The sequence below is a fragment of the Nerophis ophidion genome, linkage group LG01, assembly GCF_033978795.1.
Source record: "Nerophis ophidion isolate RoL-2023_Sa linkage group LG01, RoL_Noph_v1.0, whole genome shotgun sequence".
NCBI lineage: Eukaryota > Metazoa > Chordata > Actinopteri > Syngnathiformes > Syngnathidae > Nerophis > Nerophis ophidion.
The window spans coordinates 8,498,287-8,519,195 of NC_084611.1; the positions used below are offsets into that span (position 1 = coordinate 8,498,287).

Below are 20,909 nucleotides of genomic sequence, written 5' to 3' on the forward strand. Positions count from 1 at the left end.
CTTACCAATCGACGGATTTAAGTAGCTCCAGTGTCACAAGATGCGAAAGTCCTGATCGTTTGGTCCGCACATTTTACCGTCGATGCTAAGACAGACATGGCACAGAGATGTATGGATAACCTACAGATGCATTTGCAACGATAAAGTCAACGAAATCACAAAAGGTGAGTTTTGTTGATGTTGTTGACTTATGTGCTAATTGGACATATTTGGTCGCCTCATGACTGCCAGCTAATCGATGCTAACATGCGATTTACGCCAGCTGTATGTACATTTGAAACTAGATACCCACATTTAATGCGAAACAAACACTTACCAATCGACGGATTTAAGTTGCTCCAGTGTCACAAGATGCGAAAGTCCTGATCGTTTGGTCCGCACATTTTACCGGCGATTCTAAGACAGACATGGCACAGAGATGTATGGATAACCTGCATATGCATTTGCAACGATAAAGTCAACGAAATCACAAAGGTGAGTTTTGTTGATGTTGTTGACTTATGTGCTAATCACACATATTTGGTTGCAGCATGACTGCCAGCTAATCAATGCTAACATGCGATTTACGCCAGCTGTATGTACATTTGAAACTAGATACCCACATTTAATGCGAAACAAACACTTACCAATCGACGGATTTAAGTTGCTCCAGTGTCACAAGATGCGAAAGTCCTGATCGTTTGGTCCGCACATTTTACCGGCGATGCTAAGACAGACATGGCACAGAGATGTATGGATAACCAGCAGATGCATTTGCAACAATTAAGTCAACGAAATCGCAAAGGTGAGTTTTGTTGATGTTGTTGACTTATGTGCTAATCAGACATATTTGGTTGCAGCATGACTGCCAGCTAATCGATGCTAACATGCTATTTACGCTACCTGTATGTACATTTCAAACTAGATACCCACATTTAATGCGAAACAAACACTTACCAACCGACAGATTTAAGTTGCTCCAGTGTCACAAGATGCGAAAGTCAATCAATCAATCAATCAATGTTTATTTATATAGCCCCAAATCACAAATGTCTCAAAGGACTGCACAAATCATTACGACTACAACATCCTCGGAAGAACCCACAAAAGGGCAAGGAAAACTCACACCCAGTGGGCAGGGAGAATTCACATTCAGTGGGACGCCAGCGACAATGCTGACTATGAGAAACCTTATGTGCTAATCAGACATATTTGGTTGCAGCATGACTGCCAGATAATCGATTGTAACATGCTACGCTAATCGATGCTAACATGAGATTTACGCTAGCTGTATGTACATTTGAAACTAGATACCTACATTTAACGCGAAACAAACACTTACCAATCGAGGGATTTAAGTTGCTCCAGTGTCACGAGATGCGAAAGTCCTGATCGTTTGGTCCGCACATTTTACCGTCGATGCTAAGACAGACATGGCACAGAGATGTATGGATAACCTGCACATGCATTTGCAACGATAAAGTCAACGAAATCACAAAGGTGAGTTTTGTTGATGTTGTTGACTTATGTGCTAATTGGACATATTTGGTTGCAGCATGACTGCCAGCTAATCAATGCTAACATGCGATTTACGCCAGCTGTATGTACATTTGAAACTAGATACCCACATTTAATGCGAAACAAACATTTACCAATCGACGGATTTAAGTTGCTCCAGTGTCACAAGATGCGAAAGTCCTGATCGTTTGGTCCGCACATTTTACCGGCGATTCTAAGACAGACATGGCACAGAGATGTATGGATAACCTGCAGATGCATTTGCAACGATAAAGTCAACGAAATCACAAAGGTGAGTTTTGTTGATGTTGTTGACTTATGTGCTAATCAGACATATTTGGTTGCAGCATGACTGCCAGATAATCGATTGTAAAATGCTACGCTAATCGATGCTAACATGAGATTTACGCTAGCTGTATGTACATTTGACACTAGATACCCACATTTAATGCGAAACAAACACTTACCAATCGACAGATTTAAGTTGCTCCAGTGTCACGAGATGCGAAAGTCCTGATCGTTTGGTCCGCACATTTTACCGGCGATGCTAAGACAGACATGGCACAGAGATGTATGGATAACCTGCAGATGCATTTGCAACGATAAAGTCAACGAAATCACAAGGGTGGGTTTTGTTGATGTTGTTGACTTATGTGCTAATCAGACATATTTGGTTGCAGCATGACTGCCAGATAATCGATTGTAACATGCTACGCTAATCGATGCTAACATGAGATTTACGCTAGCTGTATGTACATTTGACACTAGATACCCACATTTAATGCGAAACAAACACTTACCAATCGACGGATTTAAGTTGCTCCAGTGTCACAAGATGCGAAAGTCCTGATCGTTTGGTCCGCACATTTTACCGGCGATGCTAATAAGGCAGCCATGCTATGGGCCACTTCATTAGGTACACCCGCGCTATGGCCGAATAGCGTCAATAGCTATTCGCTCAATAGCTTCAGTTTCTTCTTCAATTTCGTTTTCGCTATCTTCCTCCATACTCCAACCATCTGTTTCAATACATGCGTAATCTGTTGAATCGCTTAAACCGCTGAAATCCGAGTCTGAATCTGAGCTAATGTCGCTATGGTAACCGCCATGTTGTTTACATTGGCAGCCCTGTATGACGTCACAGGGAAATGGACAGTGGTTTCGCAAATAGCGAAAATCAAGAACTTTAAAGCTTTTTTTAGGGATATTCCGGGAGGTGTAAAATTTTGAAAAAAACTTCGAAAAATACAACAAGCCACTGGGAACTGATTTTTATTGTTTTTAACCCTTTTGAAATTGTGATAATGTTCCCCTTTAACGAACGTTTGTCATGTTTAGTTAGGCGCCTGACATGAAATGTTGGATCTTTTCCGTAGGTGCTTTGGAGATACAGCGGCGAGAAGCCTGCCACTTTGGCCCCCAACACCAGAACATACGACTGGATCCCTCAGAACGACCTGCTGGGTGAGTAAGAGCAGTAAGCCATCATCGATGTGTCTGACCCGGCCGGTGGTTAAAGATCGACATCAACTTGCAAACAAAAACTGTTGGCATGTTTCGTTTTTTTCCAAGAAGACAAATGTTGACATAACTCCTGGTGTGTACGTAAATGGGAAAAAGCTTTAAGTGGTACATGAGTTTAATATCTATGAATTATTATTGATTCACAGCTACAGGAAGGTTAAAAAAATTAATAGAATAAAATACAACCTCTCAAATTTTAGATAATTTACTGTAACGCTTGACTTTGCAATAATCATGCCATTGATTTTTTTTTTCTATTTTTTTAATTTTGTCCATCGTTCACAATCATTATGAGAGACAATAACACACGTCTTTTTTATGATTTTAAAGATGATAAACACTTAAAAGATGCGGATAATGGGAGCCACTGTTGTAGCCTTCAAAACCCTCCATTGACGTTTTATATACACGCTGCAAGTATAGAACGTAGTAACAGACACGGTAATAAACATTTGTAATATGTTCAGACTTTACCATATTTTCATCATTTTAAATCAATGCCACGACTTCCTATTTTCTCCCAACAAATGTGTGTTCCTACTTCCGGAAACAAACACGAGTGTTTTCAAATCACGGCAGACTTGGGAAGATACAACAAAAATGAGTATTTTTGGACAACTGAGGATTCACAACCTTATCTTGTTTTGAAGCTGAATATACAGAGGATGAACTACTGCTTCTGGAAGCCAGCACAAAGGAAGGGTGGGACGTTGGAGCAGACGGAAGTCGAGAAAGTGAGGTGAAAGGGACGGCGCGGCGTAGTGGGTAGAGCGGCCATGCCAGAAACCTGAGGGTTGCAGGTCCGCTTCCCACCTATTGACATCCAAATCGCTGCCGTTGTGTCCTTGGGCAGGACACTTCACCCTTGCCCCCGGTGCCGCTTACACTGGTGAATGAATGATTGGTGGTGCTCGGAGGGGCCGTAGGCGCAAACTGGCAGCCACGCTTCCGTCAGTCTACCCCAGGGCAGGTGTGACTACAGATGTAGCTTACCACCACCAGGTGTGAATGAATGATGGGTTCCCACTTCTCTGTGAGCGCTTTGAGTATCTAACAATAGAAAAAAGCGATATAAATCTAATCCATTATTATTATTACTACTTTGGTGCTATAAATGTAGTGTTTGAAGCCAAAATATTTTGACATAAATGGAGTCCTTACCCAAATAACCGGAAAAAAACGTCACTGGACAAACAGTATTAATATTGATAATGACATTGTAATATTATTGTTCATGTTTTTCAGTTCTGGCGTCCTATCGCAGTGTTGTGCAGTACAAACTCAAACGGTAATAAACATTTGTAATATGTTCAGACTTTACCATATTTTCATCATTTTAAATCAATGCCAGGACTTCCTATTTTCTCCCAACAAATGTGTGTTCCTACTTCCGGAAACAAACACGAGTGTTTTCAAATCACGGCAGACTTGGGAAGATACAACAAAAATGAGTATTTTTGGACAACTGAGGATTCACAACCTTATTTTGTTTTGAAGCTGAATATACAGAGGATGAACTACTGCTTCTGGAAGCCAGCACAAAGGAAGGGTGGGACGTTGGAGCAGACGGAAGCCGAGAGAGTGAGGTGAAAGGGACGGCGCGGCGTAGTGGGTAGAGCGGCCATGCCAGAAACCTGAGGGTTGCAGGTCCGCTTCCCACCTATTGACATCCAAATCGCTGCCGTTGTGTCCTTGGGCAGGACACTTCACCCTTGCCCCCGGTGCCGCTTACACTGGTGAATGAATGATTGGTGGTGCTCGGAGGGGCCGTAGGCGCAAACTGGCAGCCACGCTTCCGTCAGTCTACCCCAGGGCAGGTGTGACTACAGATGTAGCTTACCACCACCAGGTGTGAATGAATGATGGCTTCCCACTTCTCTGTGAGCGCTTTGAGTATCTAACAATAGAAACAAGCGATATAAATCTAATCCATTATTATTAGTACTACTTTGGTGCTATAAATGTAGTGTTTGAAGCCAAAATATTTTGACATAAATGGAGTCCTTACCCTAATAACCGGAAAAAAACGTCACTGGACATCTGGACCAAACAGTATTAATATTGATAATGAAATTGTAATATTATTGTTCATGTTTTTCAGTTCTGGCGTCCTATTGCAGTGTTGTGCAGTACAAACTCAAACGGTAATAAACATTTGTAATATGTTCAGACTTTACCATATTTTCATCATTTTAAATCAATGCCAGGACTTCCTATTTTCTCCCAACAAATGTGTGTTCCTACTTCCGGAAACAAACACGAGTGTTTTCAAATCACGGCAGACTTGGGAAGATACAACAAAAATTAGTATTTTTGGACAACTGAAGATTCACAACCTTATTTTGTTTTGAAGCTGAATATACAGAGGATGAACTACTGCTTCTGGAAGCCAGCACAAAGGAAGGGTGGGACGTTGGAGCAGACGGAAGCCGAGAGAGTGAGGTGAAAGGGACGGCGTGGCGTAGTGGGTAGAGCGGCCGTGCCAGAAACCTGAGGGTTGCAGGTCCGCTTCCCACCTATTGACATCCAAATCGCTGCCGTTGTGTCCTTGGGCAGGACACTTCACCCTTGCCCCCGGTGCCGCTTACATTGGTGAATGAATGATTGGTGGTGGTCGGAGGGGCCGTAGGTGCAAACTGGCAGCCACGCTTCCGTCAGTCTACCCCAGGGCAGCTGTGGCTACAGATGTAGCTTACCACCACCAGGTGTGAATGAATGATGGGTTCCCACTTCTCTGTGAGCGCTTTGAGTATCTAACAATAGAAAAAAGCGATATAAATCTAATCCATTATTATTATTACTACTTTGGTGCTATAAATGTAGTGTTTGAAGCCAAAATATTTTGACATAAATGGAGTCCTTACCCTAATAACCGGAAAAAAACGTCACTGGACATCTGGACCAAACAGTATTAATATTGATAATGACATTGTGATATTATTGTTCATGTTTTTCAGTTCTGGCGTCCTATCGCAGTGTTGTGCAGTACAAACTCAAACACATTTTGTGCTGATGTGGAAACTTGCTTATCTCTTTTTGTAGTTAGCTTTCACGGCTAATGCCGATGTGTTAGTAGGATAGAAAAACATTTCCTTGGTGTTCGCTCTTACAATAACAATGTTGGTACAGCTTGGTGATTATACAGGTTACGGAACGTAAATTAAGTACTGTTGAAAGATTTTGAAGTGTGTAAAAGTTTGAAGTACAGTTGAAGGACATTTTTAGAGCGATTTAAAGGCGAAATTGATTGCTCCCGCAAGCTGCATCGCTAGTGTTTCTTTTTTTTTCCATTGCTCAAAAAATAAAGGACAAAAAAATCTGTTATAATGAATTATTACTTAAAAATTATCACTTTAAAATGTTTTATGTGGAAAAAATATTGCATATGTTGTGGGGTTGCCGTATAAAAACATCAAAGTTTTGACAAAAGAGCATAAAACAAACAAAATAATAGTTCAAACTTAAAATCGACAGATATATCGGAAGTTGATCTTGAAATTTAAGTGTTAAAAGTAAAAAAAAACTAAAAAAAAATGTATCACTTAATTAAGTGGGGAACCAAGCGGATCTCAAATATATTTCGTAGGATTTTATTTCACTTTTCACTGTGATTACTCAAAACTATTAAATAATTTAAATCGATGGTGTCCTGCATTATTGATCTTTGAGGGTTTTAGTTGCTAAATAAAGGAACTCTCCTGAAAGAATCAATAAAGTACTATCTATTTAAATACTGCATATTTCAGTTTTACTATAAAAAACAAAGTTGTCTTTGACAGAAAAGGCATAAAACCTTATTTGTTTTACTTTATATCAACCTCAAGTTGATATAAAGATGTACTGTAAGCATTAAATAAATTTAAAAAAAGTAATAATTTGACTTATTTTTAACATTTTAGTGACTGAGACCCTCTATGCTCCCCAGGACCCCTAAGGATTAAAAAAAAAAAATCCATATAATTTGTTATGGTTTGAAAATGAAAAATGTCAAAATGGCCCCCGCATGCTTAGATTTTTCCGTGTGCGGCCCTCTGTGGAAAAAGTTTGGACAACCCTGCCATAAGGCGATAGCGACGCGGGGGTTGTCTTCACATTCCGATGGTTTACGACCCTAACCTGGGATCTGAACACAAAGAGAGACTGGTAGACAACAACAAAGCTTCCACACAGGCATTTTTTTCCTTTTGTCTTTATTTTCTTTTTTTCCCCATTGCTCAAAAAAAAAAGGGACAAAAAAAAAATCTGTTATAATGAATTATTACTTAAAAATGTTCACTTTAAAAATGTTTTATGTGGAAAAAATAGTGCATATGTTGTGGGGTTGCCATATAAAAACATCAAAGTTTTGATAAAAGAGCATAAAACAAACAAAATAATAGTTCAAACTAAAAATCGACAGATATAGGCAGGGGTGTCCAAAGTGCGGCTCGGGGGCCATTTGCGGCCCGCCGCACATTCTGCAAAAATTGATAGTATTGCAAAAATTTAAAAAATATATTTAAAAAAAGTGGAATGAGGTGAAATCTAACAAGGAAAAAGTGGCAATGTTGACACAAAGCTGCCACGTAGGCAGTTTCCCCCCCTTTTGTCTTTATTTTCTTTTTTTTCCATTGCTCAAAAAAAAAGGACAAAAAAAACTGTTATAATGAATTATTACTTAAAAATGTTCACTTTAAAAATGTTTTATGTGGAAAAGAAATTGCATATGTTGTGGGGTTGCCATATAAAAACATGAAAGTTTTGATAAAAGAGCATAAAACAAACAAAATAATAGTTCAAACTAAAAATCGACAGATATATCGGAAGTTGATCTTGAAATTTAAGTGTTAAAAGTAAAAAAAAAACTAAAAAAAAATGTACCACTTAAGTGGGGAACCAAGCGGATCTGAAATATATTCAGTAGGATTTTATTTATCTTTTCACTGGGATTACTCAAAAATATTAAATAATTAAAATCGATGGTGTCCTGCATTATTGATCTTTGAGGGTTTTAGTTGCTAAATAAAGGAACTCTCCTGAAAGAATCAAGTACTATCTATCCATCTAAATACTGCATATTTCGTTTTACTATAAAAAACAAAGTTGTCTTTGACAGAAAAGGCATAAAATCTTATTTGTTTTACTTTATATCAACCTCAAGTTGATATAAAGATTTACTGTAAGCATTAAATACATTTTAAAAAAGTAAAAATTTCACTTATTTTTAACATTTTAGTGACTGAGACCCTCTACGCTCCCCAGGACCCCTAAGGATTAAAAAAAAAAAATCCATATATTTTGTTATGGTTTGAAAATGAAAAATATCAAAATGGCCCCCGCATGCTTAAATTTTTCCGTGTGGAAAAAGTTTGGACACCCCTGCCATAAGGTGATAGCGACGCGGGGGTTGTCTTCACATTCCGATGGTTTACGACCCTAACCTGGGATCTGAAGACAAAGACAGACTGGTAGAATACAACAAAGGAAGAGTACTAGCTACTCTAAACATGGCTATGTAAAAAGGAAGAACTATTAAAATTAAAGCTGCAAGCAGCGTGGGTCGGGTCCGCCTTTGGCTGCTGCCCCCGAGACCCACGTTAGAAGACGCCTTGGAGCCACTATTTTGAGAATCTAATGCATTGTGAAAGTAATGCAGTTGTTGTATTGAAGTGAAAATATCAAACTTCCTGTTGATTTTTGCTCAAGTATGTTAGTTATTAAAATGTAGGTCTAAGTGAGACCTACATATATTTTTTGTTTCATGTCTCTCTGACATTCCTACCGGAAGTTACAAGCAGTTTTGTCTGTGTTTTCTTCCTAGGAGCAGTTTGTCCGTGTTGTATTCCTAAGGGGCGCTAGAGCACAATTTTGAGTGTTGGGGTTTGGTTTTTTTTATTAACTCGCAATTGTTGCCAGTCCTGATGTGTGTGCCAAGTTTGGTGAGTTTTGAAGCATTGTAAAGGGGTCAAATTACAAATGAAAGAGGCAAAAATGACATTTTTTAGGAAAATTTGCGCGGGTGTTCTTTGAAGGCACGTAAAATCAAAACCCGAGCAATAATCAAAACTCTGATCCATACATTTAATCAGAAGGGTCCAAACTCTCTCCTGTGCGAGTTTGAAGCCGAAACGACAAACGCACTCGGAGGAGTTTTCGTTTGAAAAAAGGTGATGGGTTTTCACAAAACTTTTATTTTGAAGGGGTAATTGCCAACTTCTTGTTGATTTTTTTTGCAGGCTGTCAATTATTAAAATGTAGGTCTAAGTGAGACCTACATAGAAGTTTTTGTTTCATGTCTTTGCGGCATTCCTACTGGAAGTTACAAGCAATTTTGTTTGTGTTTTCTTCCTAGGAGCAGTTTTTTCTGTGTTTTATTCAAAAATTGCGCTAGAGCGCATTTTTTGATTTTAGGGTTTGTTTTTTTCATTAGATCACAATGTTTGCCAGTCCAGATGTGTGTGCCAAGTTTGGTGAGTTTTGAAGCATTTTAAGGGGGACAAATTACAGCGCAAAAAGGCAAAAATGGCATTTTTTGCGAAATTTTTATTTTGAAGGGGTTTTTGCCAACTTCCTGTGGATTTTTTTTGCAGGTTGTCAATTATTAAAATGTAGGTCTAAGTGAGACCTACACAGAAGTTTTTGTTTCATGTATTTGCGGCATTCCTACTGGAAGTTACAAGCAATTTTGTCTGTGTTTTCTTCCTAGGAGCAGTTTTTTTTGTGTTTTATTCAAAAATTGCGCTAGAGCGCATTTTTTGATTTTAGGGTTTGTTTTTTCATTAGATCGCAACGTTTGCCAGTCCAGATGTGTGTGCCAAGTTTGGTGAGTTTTGAAGCATTTTAAGGGGGACAAATTACAGCGCAAAAAGGAAAAAATTGCATTTTTTGCGAAATTTTTATTTTGAAGGGGTTTTTGCCAACTTCCTGTAGATTTTTTTTGCAGGCTGTCAATTATTAAAATGTAGGTCTAAGTGAGACCTACACAGAAGTTTTTGTTTCATGTCTTTGCGGCATTCCTACTGGAAGTTACAAGCAATTTTGTCTGTGTTTTCTTCCTAGGAGCAGTTTTTTCTGTGTTTTATTAAAAAACTGCGCTAGAGCGCATTTTTTTGATTTTAGGGTTTGTTTTATTCATTAGATCGCAATGTTTGCCAGTCCAGATGTGTGTGCCAAGTTTGGTGAGTTTTGAAGCATTTTAAGGGGGACAAATTACAGCGCAAAGAGGCAAAAATGGCATTTTTTGCGAAAATTTTATTTTGAAGGGGTTTTTTCCAACTTCCTGTAGATTTTTTTTGCAGGCTGTCAATTATTAAAATGTAGGTCTAAGTGAGACCTACACAGAAGTTTTTGTTTCATGTCTTTGCAGCATTCCTACTGGAAGTTACAAGCAATTTTGTTTGTGTTTTCTTCCTAGGAGCAGTTTTTTCTGTGTTTTATTAAAAAACTGCGCCAGAGCGCATTTTTTTGATTTTAGGGTTTGTTTTTTTCATTAGATCGCAATATTTGCCAGTCCAGATGTGTGTGCCAAGTTTGGTGAGTTTTGAAGCATTTTAAGGGGGACAAATTACAGCGCAAAGAGGCAAAAATGGCATTTTTTTGCAAAAATTTTATTTTGAAGGGGTTTTTGCCAACTTCCTGTAGATTTTTTTTTGCAGGCTGTCAATTATTAAAATGTAGGTCTAAGTGAGACCTACATAGAAGTTTTTGTTTCATGTCTTTGCGGCATTCCTACTGGAAGTTACAAGCAATTTTGTTTGTGTTTTCTTCCTAGGAGCAGTTTTTTCTGTGTTTTATTCAAAAATTGCGCTAGAGCGCATTTTTTGATTTTAGGGTTTGTTTTTTTCATTAGATCACAATGTTTTCCAGTCCAGATGTGTGTGCCAAGTTTGGTGAGTTTTGAAGCATTTTTAAGGGGGACAAATTACAGCGCAAAGAGGCAAAAATTGCATTTTTTTGCGAAATTTTTATTTTGAAGGGGTTTTTGTCAACTTCCTGTAGATTTTTTTTTTGCAGGCTGTCAATTACTAAAATGTAGGTCTAAGTGAGACCTACACAGAAGTTTTTGTTTCATGTCTTTGCGGCATTCCTACTGGAAGTTACAAGCAATTTTGTCTGTGTTTTCTTCCTAGGAGCAGTTTTTTTTGTGTTTTATTAAAAAACTGCGCTAGAGCGCATTTTTTGATTTTAGGGTTTGTTTTTTTTCATTAGATCGCAACGTTTGCCAGTCCAGATGTGTGTGCCAAGTTTGGTGAGTTTTGAAGCATTTTAAGGGGGACAAATTACAGCGCAAAGAGGCAAAAATGGCATTTTTTGCGAAAATTTTATTTTGAAGGGGTTTTTGCCAACTTCCTGTAGATTTTTTTTTGCAGGCTGTCAATTATTAAAATGTAGGTCTAAGTGAGACCTACACAGAAGTTTTTGTTTCATGTCTTTGCAGCATTCCTACTGGAAGTTACAAGCAATTTTGTCTGTGTTTTCTTCCTAGGAGCAGTTTTTTTTGTGTTTTATTAAAAAACTGCGCTAGAGCGCATTTTTTGATTTTAGGGTTTGTTTTTTTTCATTAGATCGCTATGTTTGCCAGTCCTTATGTGTGCGCCAAGTTTGGTGAGTTTTGAAGCATTTTAAGGGGGACAAATTACAGCGCAAAGAGGCAAAAATGGCATTTTTTGCGAAAATTTTATTTCGAAGGGGTTTTTGCCAACTTCCTGTAGATTTTTGCTGAAAGAAGGGAGTGTATGAAAATTGGGTCTAAGTCAGACCTACATAGGAGTTTTTGTTTCATGTCGCTATGACATTCCTAATAGAAGTTACATGCAGTTTTGTCTATAATTTTTTCCTAGGGGGCGCTAGAGCGCATTTTGGGGGATTGGTTGCTTAATATGTTGGGAAGGTTTGCTATACCGACGTGTGTGTCAAATTTGGTGAGTTTTGAAGCATGTTATGGGGGTCAAATTACAGCGCGTAGGTGCGGAATGATAATAAAACACAGCAGTTTCAATAGGGTCCTTGGACCATGGCAAAGGACTCCTGTGGAGTCCTTTGCCATGGGCCAAGGACCCTAAATATCAGCCTCCTTAAACACTCGCCACCTAGAACGAGCTCATTTTTTACATGTTAGAAAACAAAAAAAACAACAACTTTTTGTCTTTCATAATGACTGTGAACCATGGGCACAATTCCAAAAGAAAGTGCAGTTCCCCTTTAATGTGTATTCTCCCTTCGAATAATCTCCAAACTCAAACCAGGTCACCCCAAGACGCGGGCCTTCATCACCCACGGGGGCACCAACGGCATTTATGAGGCCATCTACCACGGGGTCCCCATGGTGGGCATCCCCATGTTCGCTGACCAGCCAGACAACATGGTGCACATGAAGGCCAAGGGCGCCGCAGTCATCTTGGCGCTGAACTTCATGACGTCCGAAGACCTCAGCGACGCCATCAAGACTGTCATTAACGACAAGTCGTAAGTGGTTTTTTTTTGTAATCAACCGCCATTTTGAGAGGAAACTGCAGACATGTAAGCTCAAATTAACGTATTTATTCAATTAACTCCACCCTTGTAGTCAAAAGCAAAATAACCATCATTGTCTCTAATCAGCGCCGGGCTGAAAAATCTCTGCATTACCAGCTGTGGCAGTAGGCAACCTCTTTTTTGTGGTTTTCTTCATCCATCCATCCATCATCTTCCGCTTATCCGAGGTCGGGTCGCGGGGGCAACAGCCTAAGCAGGGAAACCCAGACTTCCCTCTCACCAGCCACTTCGTCTAGCTCTTCCCGGGGGATCCCGAGGCGTTCCCAGGCCAGCCGGGACACATAGTCTTCCCAACGTGTCCTGGGGCTTCCCCGTGGCCTCCTACCGGTTGGACGTGCCCTAAACACCTCCCTAGGGAGGCGTTCGGGTGGCATCCTGACCAGATGCCCGAACCACCTCATCTGGCTCCTCTCCATGTGGAGGAGCAGCGGCTTTACTTTGAGTTCCTCCCGGATGGCAGAGCTTCTCACCCTATCTCTAAGGGAGAGAGGAAACTCTTTTCGGCCGCTTGTACCCGTGATCTTATCCTTTCGGTCATGACCCAAAGCTCATGACCATAGGTGAGGATGGGAACGTAGATGGACCGGTAAATTGAGAGCTTTGCCTTCCGGCTCAGCTCCTTCTTCACCACAACGGATCGGTACAACGTCCGCATTACTTTAGACGCCGCACCGATCCGCCTGTCGATCTCACGATCCACTCTTCCCTCACTCGTGAACAAGACTCCTAGGTACTTGAACTCCTCCACTTGGGGCAGGGTCTCCTCCCCAATCCGGAGATGGCACTCCACCCTTTTCCGGGCGAGAACCATGGACTCGGACTTGGAGGTGCTGATTCTCATTCCGGTCGCTTCACACTCGGCTGCAAACCGATCCAGTGAGAGCTGAAGATCCCGGACAGATGAAGCCATCAGGACCACATCATCTGCAAAAAGCAGAGACCTAATCCTGCGGTCACCAAACCGGAACCCCTCAACGCCCTGACTGCGCCTAGAAGTTCTGTCCATAAAAGTTATGAACAGAATCGGTGACAAAGGACAGCCTTGGCGGAGTCCAACCCTCACTGGAAACGTGTTCGACTTACTGCCGGCAATGCGGACCAAGCTCTGGAACTGATCATACAGGAAGTGGACCGCCACAATAAGACAGTCCGATACCCCATACTCTCTGAGCACTCCCCACAGGACTTCCCGAGGGACACGGTCGAATGCCTTCTCCAAGTCCACAAAGCACATGTAGACTGGTTGGGCAAACTCCCATGCACCCTCAAGAACCCTGCCGAGAGTATAGAGCTGGTCCACAGTTCCACGACCAGGACGAAAACCACACTGTTCCTCCTGAATCCGAGGTTGGACTATCCGGCGTAGCCTCCTCTCCAGTACACCTGAATAAACCTTACCGGGAAGGCTGAGGAGTGTGATCCCAGGATAGTTGGAACACACCCTCCGGTCCCCCTTCTTAAAGAGAGGAACCAGCACCCCGGTCTGTGGTTTTCTTCAACCCCATAAAGTGAGTGGTCAGCATCCAGCAGCTTTATCTACCTCTGCATGCACTTTAAAATGCTGCTACTCAGCTGTCTGTGTAAACGTCCCGCGGGATACAATTGCTGATTAAGGGTGTCACGATACCATATTGACATACAAGTTTAGTGAAGTGAATTATATTTATATAGCGCTTTTTCTCTAGTGACTCAAAGCGCTTTACATAGTGAAACCCAATATCTAATTTGTACATTTAAACCAGTGTGGGTGGCACTGGGAGCCGGTGGGTAAAGTGTCTTGCCCAAGGACACAAGGGCAGTGACTAGGATGGCGGAAGCGGGGATCGAACCTGCAACCCTCAAGTTGCTCGCACGGCCGCTCTACCAACCGAGCTATACCGCCCGAAGTTTATTCACAATACCATATAACAATTACAAATAGTGGTGAGTATCATCATTTAAAGATGTTGGTACGTGAAAGGGTCCCCCAAATAAGCTAGAAGAAGCTTTTAAAGGGGAACATTAGCACAATTTCAAAAGGGTTAAAAACAATAAAAATCAGTTCCCAGTGGCTTGTTGTATTTTTGGAAGTTTTTTTCAAAATTTTACCGGTTTCGGAATATCCCTAAATAAAGCTTTAAAGTGCCTTATTTTCGCTATCTTCGAAACCACTATCCATTTCCCTGTGACGTCACACAGTGCTGCCAATGTAAACAAACAATGGGAATACCACAGCAAGATATAGTGACATTAGCTCGGATTCAGACTCGGATTTCAGCGACTTAAGCGATTCAACAGATTACGCATGTATTGAAACAGATGGTTGGAGTATGAAAGTATTGAAGAAGAAACTGAAGCTATTGAGCGAATTCATAGCCATAGCATGGCCGAATAGCTGCGTTAGCATCGCCGGTAAAATGTGCGGACCAAACGATCAGGACTTTCGCATCTTTTGACACTGGAGCAACTTAAATCCGTCGATTGGTAAGTGTTTGTTTCGCATTAAATGTGGGTGGAAGGAAACGTAATATAGTTGCAAATGCATCTACAGGTTATCCATACATCTCTGTGCCATGTCTGCTTTAGCACCGCCGGTAAATAGCATGTTAGCATCGATTAGCGTAGCATGTTAGCATCGATTCCTAGGAGCAGTTTTTTCTGTGTTTTATCAAAAAACTGCGCTAGAGCGCATTTTTTTCATTTTAGGGTTTGTTTTTTTCATTAGATCGCAATGTTTGCCAGTCCAGATGTGTGTGCCAAGTTTGGTGAGTTTTGAAGCATTTTAAGGGGGACAAATTACAGCGCAAAGAGGCAAAAATGGCATTTTTTGCGAAAATTTTATTTTGAAGGGGTTTTTGCCAACTTCCTGTAGATTTTTTTTGCAGGCTGTCAATTATTAAAATGTAGGTCTAAGTGAGACCTACATAGAAGTTTTTGTTTTATGTCTTTGCAGCATTCCTACTGGAAGTTACAAGCAATTTTGTTTGTGTTTTCTTCCTAGGAGCAGTTTTTTCTGTGTTTTATTAAAAAACTGCGCTAGAGCGCATTTTTTTGATTTTAGGGTTTGTTTTTTTCATTAGATCGCAATGTTTGCCAGTCCAGATGTGTGTGCCAAGTTTGGTGAGTTTTGAAGCATTTTAAGGGGGACAAATTACAGCGCAAAGAGGCAAAAATGGCATTTTTTGCGCAAATTTTATTTTGAAGGGGTTTTTGCCAACTTCCTGTAGATTTTTGCTGAAAGAAGTGAGTGTATGAAAATTGGGTCTAAGTCAGACCTACATAGGAGTTTTTGTTTCATGTCGCTTTGACATTCCTAACAGAAGTTACATGCAGTTTTGTCTGTAATTTTTTCCTAGGGGGCGCTAGAGCGCAATTTTGGGGGATTGGTTGCTTAATATGTTGGGAAGGTTTGCTATACCGACGTGTGTGTCAAATTTGGTGAGTTTTGAAGCATGTTATGGGGGTCAAATTACAGCGCGTAGGTGCGGAATAATAATAAAACACAGCAGTTTCAATAGGGTCCTTGGCCCATGGCTGGCAGTCAACATCAACAAAACTCACCTTTGTGATTTCGTTGACTATCGTTGCAAATGCATCTGCAGGTTATCCATACATCTCTGTGCCATGTCTGTTTTAGCACCGCCGGTAAATAGCATGTTAGCATCGATTAGCGTAGCATGTTAGTATCGATTAGCTGGCAGTCAACATCAACAAAACTCACCTTTGTGATTTCGTTGACTATCGTTGCAAATGCATCTGCAGGTTATCCATACATCTCTGTGCCATGTCTGCCTTAGCATCGCCGGTAAAATGTGGAGACACTCTGGCACATTTAATGGGGGTCTGGCGGCAGATTTCTTGCCATTTTCGCATTTTCGGGCCAGTGGTGCAACTTGAATCCCTCCCTGTTAGTGTTGTTACACCCTCCGACAACACACCGTCGAGGCATGATGTCTGCAAGGTTCCAAAAAAATAGTCCAAAAAAAACGGAAAATAACAGAGCTGAGACCCGGTGTTTGTAATGTGTTGAAAATGAAAATGGTGGGTGTGTTACCTCGGCGACGTCACATTCTGACGTCATCGCCTCCAGCGCGATAAACAGAAAGGCGTTTAATTCGCCAAAATTCACCCATTTAGAGTTCGGAAATCGGTTAAAAAAATAGATGGTCTTTTTTCTGCACCATCAAGGTATATATTGACGCTTACATAGGTCTGCTGATAATGTTCCCCTTTAAATGCTAGTTAAAAAGACTAAAAGTAAAATAATAAACTTGCAATGGAATCTCGGTTTTCATATGCCCTGGTTTTAGTATTTGTTTTACCCAAAATATGTGTCGGTTTTATACATGGAAAGATTAAACATGGTAGCAAGCACAACAACAAAAAACAAAACAACAACAACGCTATTTGATTAACACAAGATAATAGTACTAAAGCAAGCATACACATCAGACATACATTCATTCAACCATGCAGAACCCAACAGTAGTCTACCCCACATGAGGCATTAAAGATATGTGATTAATAGGTAAGTTTTCAGTTTATTTTTGAAGTTGGAGAATGGATACATTGATTGATACTTTTATTAGTAGATTGCACAGTTCAGTACATATTCCGTACAATTGACCACTAAATGGTAACACCATTTAGTGGTCAATTGTACGGCATCTTGAGGCTCTCATTCAATCAATCAATCAATGTTTACTTATATAGCCCTAAATCACTAGTGTCTCAAAGGGCTGCACAAACCACTACCACATCCTCGGTAGGCCCACATAAGGGCAAGGAAAACTCACACCCAGTGGGACGTCGGTGACAATGATGACTATGAGAACCTTGGAGAGGAGGAAAGCAATGGCTGTCTAACATGATACTGTGAAAGTTCAATCCATAATGGATCCAACACAGTCGCGAGAGTCCAGTCCAAAGCGGATCCAACACAGCAGCGAGAGTCCCGTTCACAGCGGAGCCAGCAGGAAACCATCCCAAGCGGAGGCGAATCAGCAGCGCAGAGATCAATCAATCAATCAATGAATGAATGTTTACTTATATAGCCCTAAATCACTAGTGTCTCAAAGGGCTGCACAAACCACTACCACATCCTCGGTAGGCCCACATAAGGGCAAGGAAAACTCACACCCAGTGGGACGTCGGTGACAATGATGACTATGAGAACCTTGGAGAGGAGGAAAGCAATGGCTGTCTAACATGATACTGTGAAAGTTCAATCCATAATGGATCCAACACAGTCGCGAGAGTCCAGTCCAAAGCGGATCCAACACAGCAGCGAGAGTCCCGTTCACAGCGGAGCCAGCAGGAAACCATCCCAAGCGGAGGCGGATCAGCAGCGCAAGATGTCCCCAGCCGATACACAGGCAAGCAGTACATGGCCACCGGATCGGACCGGACCCCCTCCACAAGGGAGAGTGGGACATAGAAGAAAAAGAAAAGAAACGGCAGATCAACTGGTCTAAAAAGGGAGTCTAATTAAGCTGGTTCCAAATCTTTGGTCCCCTGCATACGACACCGCGAGCGGTACAAGCCAGTAAACGATGTTTACCTGTTATCAGATCTAAGTTAGGAGTGTTGTGGGCATGCTGGGGATGGTAGACAGGATCCAAGCTACAGAGCCTAAGATTCAGCCTGTAAATGACTTGATAGGTTAAACAAAGCAATTTGATAAATATTGAACTCTGTCCGTCTTAAGAGATGATATTTACGAAATAGATGACGAGTGGGGGCATCAAACTTGGACCAGGACAGGGCCCGTATGATTTTCTTTTGCATGGATTCTAATTTGTGAAGGTAGGTAGGAAAGGTGTTACACCGGATGATATTACAGTAGTTTAGATGTGGTTCAAAGAGAGTTTTGTATCAATCAATCAATCAATGTTTATTTATATAGCCCCAAATCACAAATGTCTCAAAGGGCTGCACAAATCATTACGACTACAACATCCTCGGAAGAACCCACAAAAGGGCAAGGAAAACTCACACCCAGTGGGCAGGGAGAATTCACATCCAGTGGGACGCCAGTGACAATGCTGACTATGAGAAACCTTGGAGAGGACCTCAGATGTGGGCAACCCCCCCCCGTCTAGGGGACCGAAAGCAATGGATGTCGAGCGGGTCTAACATGATACTGTGAAAGTTCAATCCATAGTGGCTCCAAGACAGCAGTGAGAGTTCAGTTCAAAGCGGATCCAAGACAGCAGCGAGAGTCCCGTCCACAGGAGACCATCTCAAGCGGAGGCGGATCAGCAGCGTAGAGATGTCCCCAACCGATACAGGCGAACGGTCCATCCTGGGTCTCGACTCTGGACAGCCAGTACTTCATCCATGGTCATCGGACCGGACCCCCTCCACAAGGGAGGGGGGGACATAGGAGAGAGAAAAGAAGCGGCAGATCAACTGGTCTAAAAAGGAGGTCTATTTAAAGGCTAGAGTATACAGATGATATTGCCCTTTGGACATTTTGGGTACAATACCATTATCCACACCAAACTCCACCGTAACTTTTGCCATACTGCGTGTGTTCTCCCTGACGTAGGTCCGACATCGGCAAAAATACTTCATGCAGTGTTTTTAAGTGTGAAGTGAATTATATTTATATAGCGCTTTTCTCTAGTGACTCAAAGCGCTTTACATAGTGAAACAAAATATCTAAGTTACATTTAAACCAGTGTGGGTGGCACTGGGAGCAGGTGGGTAAAGTGCCTTGCCCAAGGACACAACGGCAATGACTAGAATATTATAAACTTATCACTCTCCTCGGGCACTGTTCCCCTAGCATTCAAAAAAGCGGTTATTCATCCTCTTCTTAAAAGACCTAACCTCGATCCTGACCTCATGGTAAATTACCGACCGGTGTCTCACCTTCCCTTTATTTCAAAAATCCTTGAAAAAATTGTTGCGGAGCAGTTAAATGAACACTTAGCGTCTAACAATCTATGTGAAACCTTTCAATCCGGTTTCAGGGCAAATCACTCCACGGAGACAGCCCTCGCAAAAATGACTAATGATCTCTTGCCCTTATGTGGGCCTACCGAGGATGTCGTGGTGGTTTGTGCAGCCCTTTGAGACACTAGTGATTTAAGGCTATATAAGTAAACATTGATTGATTGATTGATTGATAGAATGGCGGAAGCGGGAATCGAACCTGCAGCCCTCAAGTTGCTGGCACGGCCACTCTACCAACCGAGCTATAACAAAAAAATAAAGTATCTATGATGTATAGGGAAAACACGTTGTGCTTAGGGCCCCAGCATCCGTGAGGTCCTCGTTTTGCGTGAAGCAGCGCAAGTAAAAAGTCCATTAATGACTGACAGGGCGCTACATATGACATTTTATCGCAAACGTATTCCTAAACCCTTTCCGCTGCGTCAAATAATAGAACATCAAAAGTTTCAGGGAAATCGAGACTAGAGATGTCGATAAATGCTTTAAAATGTGATATCGCAAATTATCGGTTTCAAAAAGTACAATTAATTACTTTTTAAAACGCCGCTGTACTGAGCCGGTAAAACACGAATATAAACAGTCAGCAACCCCTTCCCTGTCCCCTACACAACCTAGGAGTTGACGACTGCAGCATGAAAGGTTTACCGGCGACGCTTGATGACCTCATCAAACCGCCGAGAGCGCAGCATAACAACAACAAGAGTGTGTTGTTGCCGGTGCTGTAGTCGTGGCTAACAAGCGAGCTCGCTCGGTGACTGACTTACCGACGCCACGTCTATGGTTTGGGATAAAAAACACTGGCAATTTGCAATGACTGCAAAAAGTTGGTCATGCGAGGAGGAACCAAGACGTCTTCCTTTAGTACGAGCAATTAGATCTCCCACCTCGTCAAGAATCAGAAGATACACGAAGAATACAAGCGGAAGATGGATGAAAATAAAAACACAGAGCAAAAATAGTACCACACAGTTGTTTCTTAAAGACTCCGCCGAGAAAAAACAAAAATACAACAAAAACAACCCAGGGGCGAAAGCCCAATATTGTTGATCTGCCGCTTCTTTTCTTTCTCCTATGTCCCCCCCTCCCTTGTGGAGGGGGTCCGGTCCGATGACCATGGATGAAGTACTGGCTGTCCAGAGTCGAGACCCAGGATGGACCGCTCGTCGGGACCCAGGATGGACCGCTCGCCTGTATCGGTTGGGGACGTCTCTACGCTGCTGATCCGCTTGAGATGGTTTCCTGTGGACGGGACTCTCGCTGCTGTCTTGGATCCGCTTGAACTGAACTCTCGCGGCTGTGTTGGAGCCACTATGGATTGAACTTTCACAGTATCATGTTAGACCCGCTCGACATCCATTGCTTTCGGTCCCCTAAAGAGAGTGGGTTGCCCACATCTGAGGTCCTCTCCAAGGTTTCTCATAGTCAGCATTGTCACT

General features: G+C 41.6%; 1 protein-coding gene across 1 annotated transcript in view; it reads left to right on the forward strand.

Moving 5' to 3' along the window:
* The window catches only part of LOC133549658 (UDP-glucuronosyltransferase 2A1-like), a 45,996-nt gene that overhangs the window by 22,554 nt on the left and 2,533 nt on the right, over positions 1-20,909 (forward strand). The window contains exons 4-5 of the mRNA XM_061895310.1: positions 2,874-2,961; positions 12,246-12,465. Coding sequence (XP_061751294.1) covers positions 2,874-2,961; positions 12,246-12,465 — 308 coding nt within the window. The remainder of the gene's footprint in view (positions 1-2,873; positions 2,962-12,245; positions 12,466-20,909) is intronic.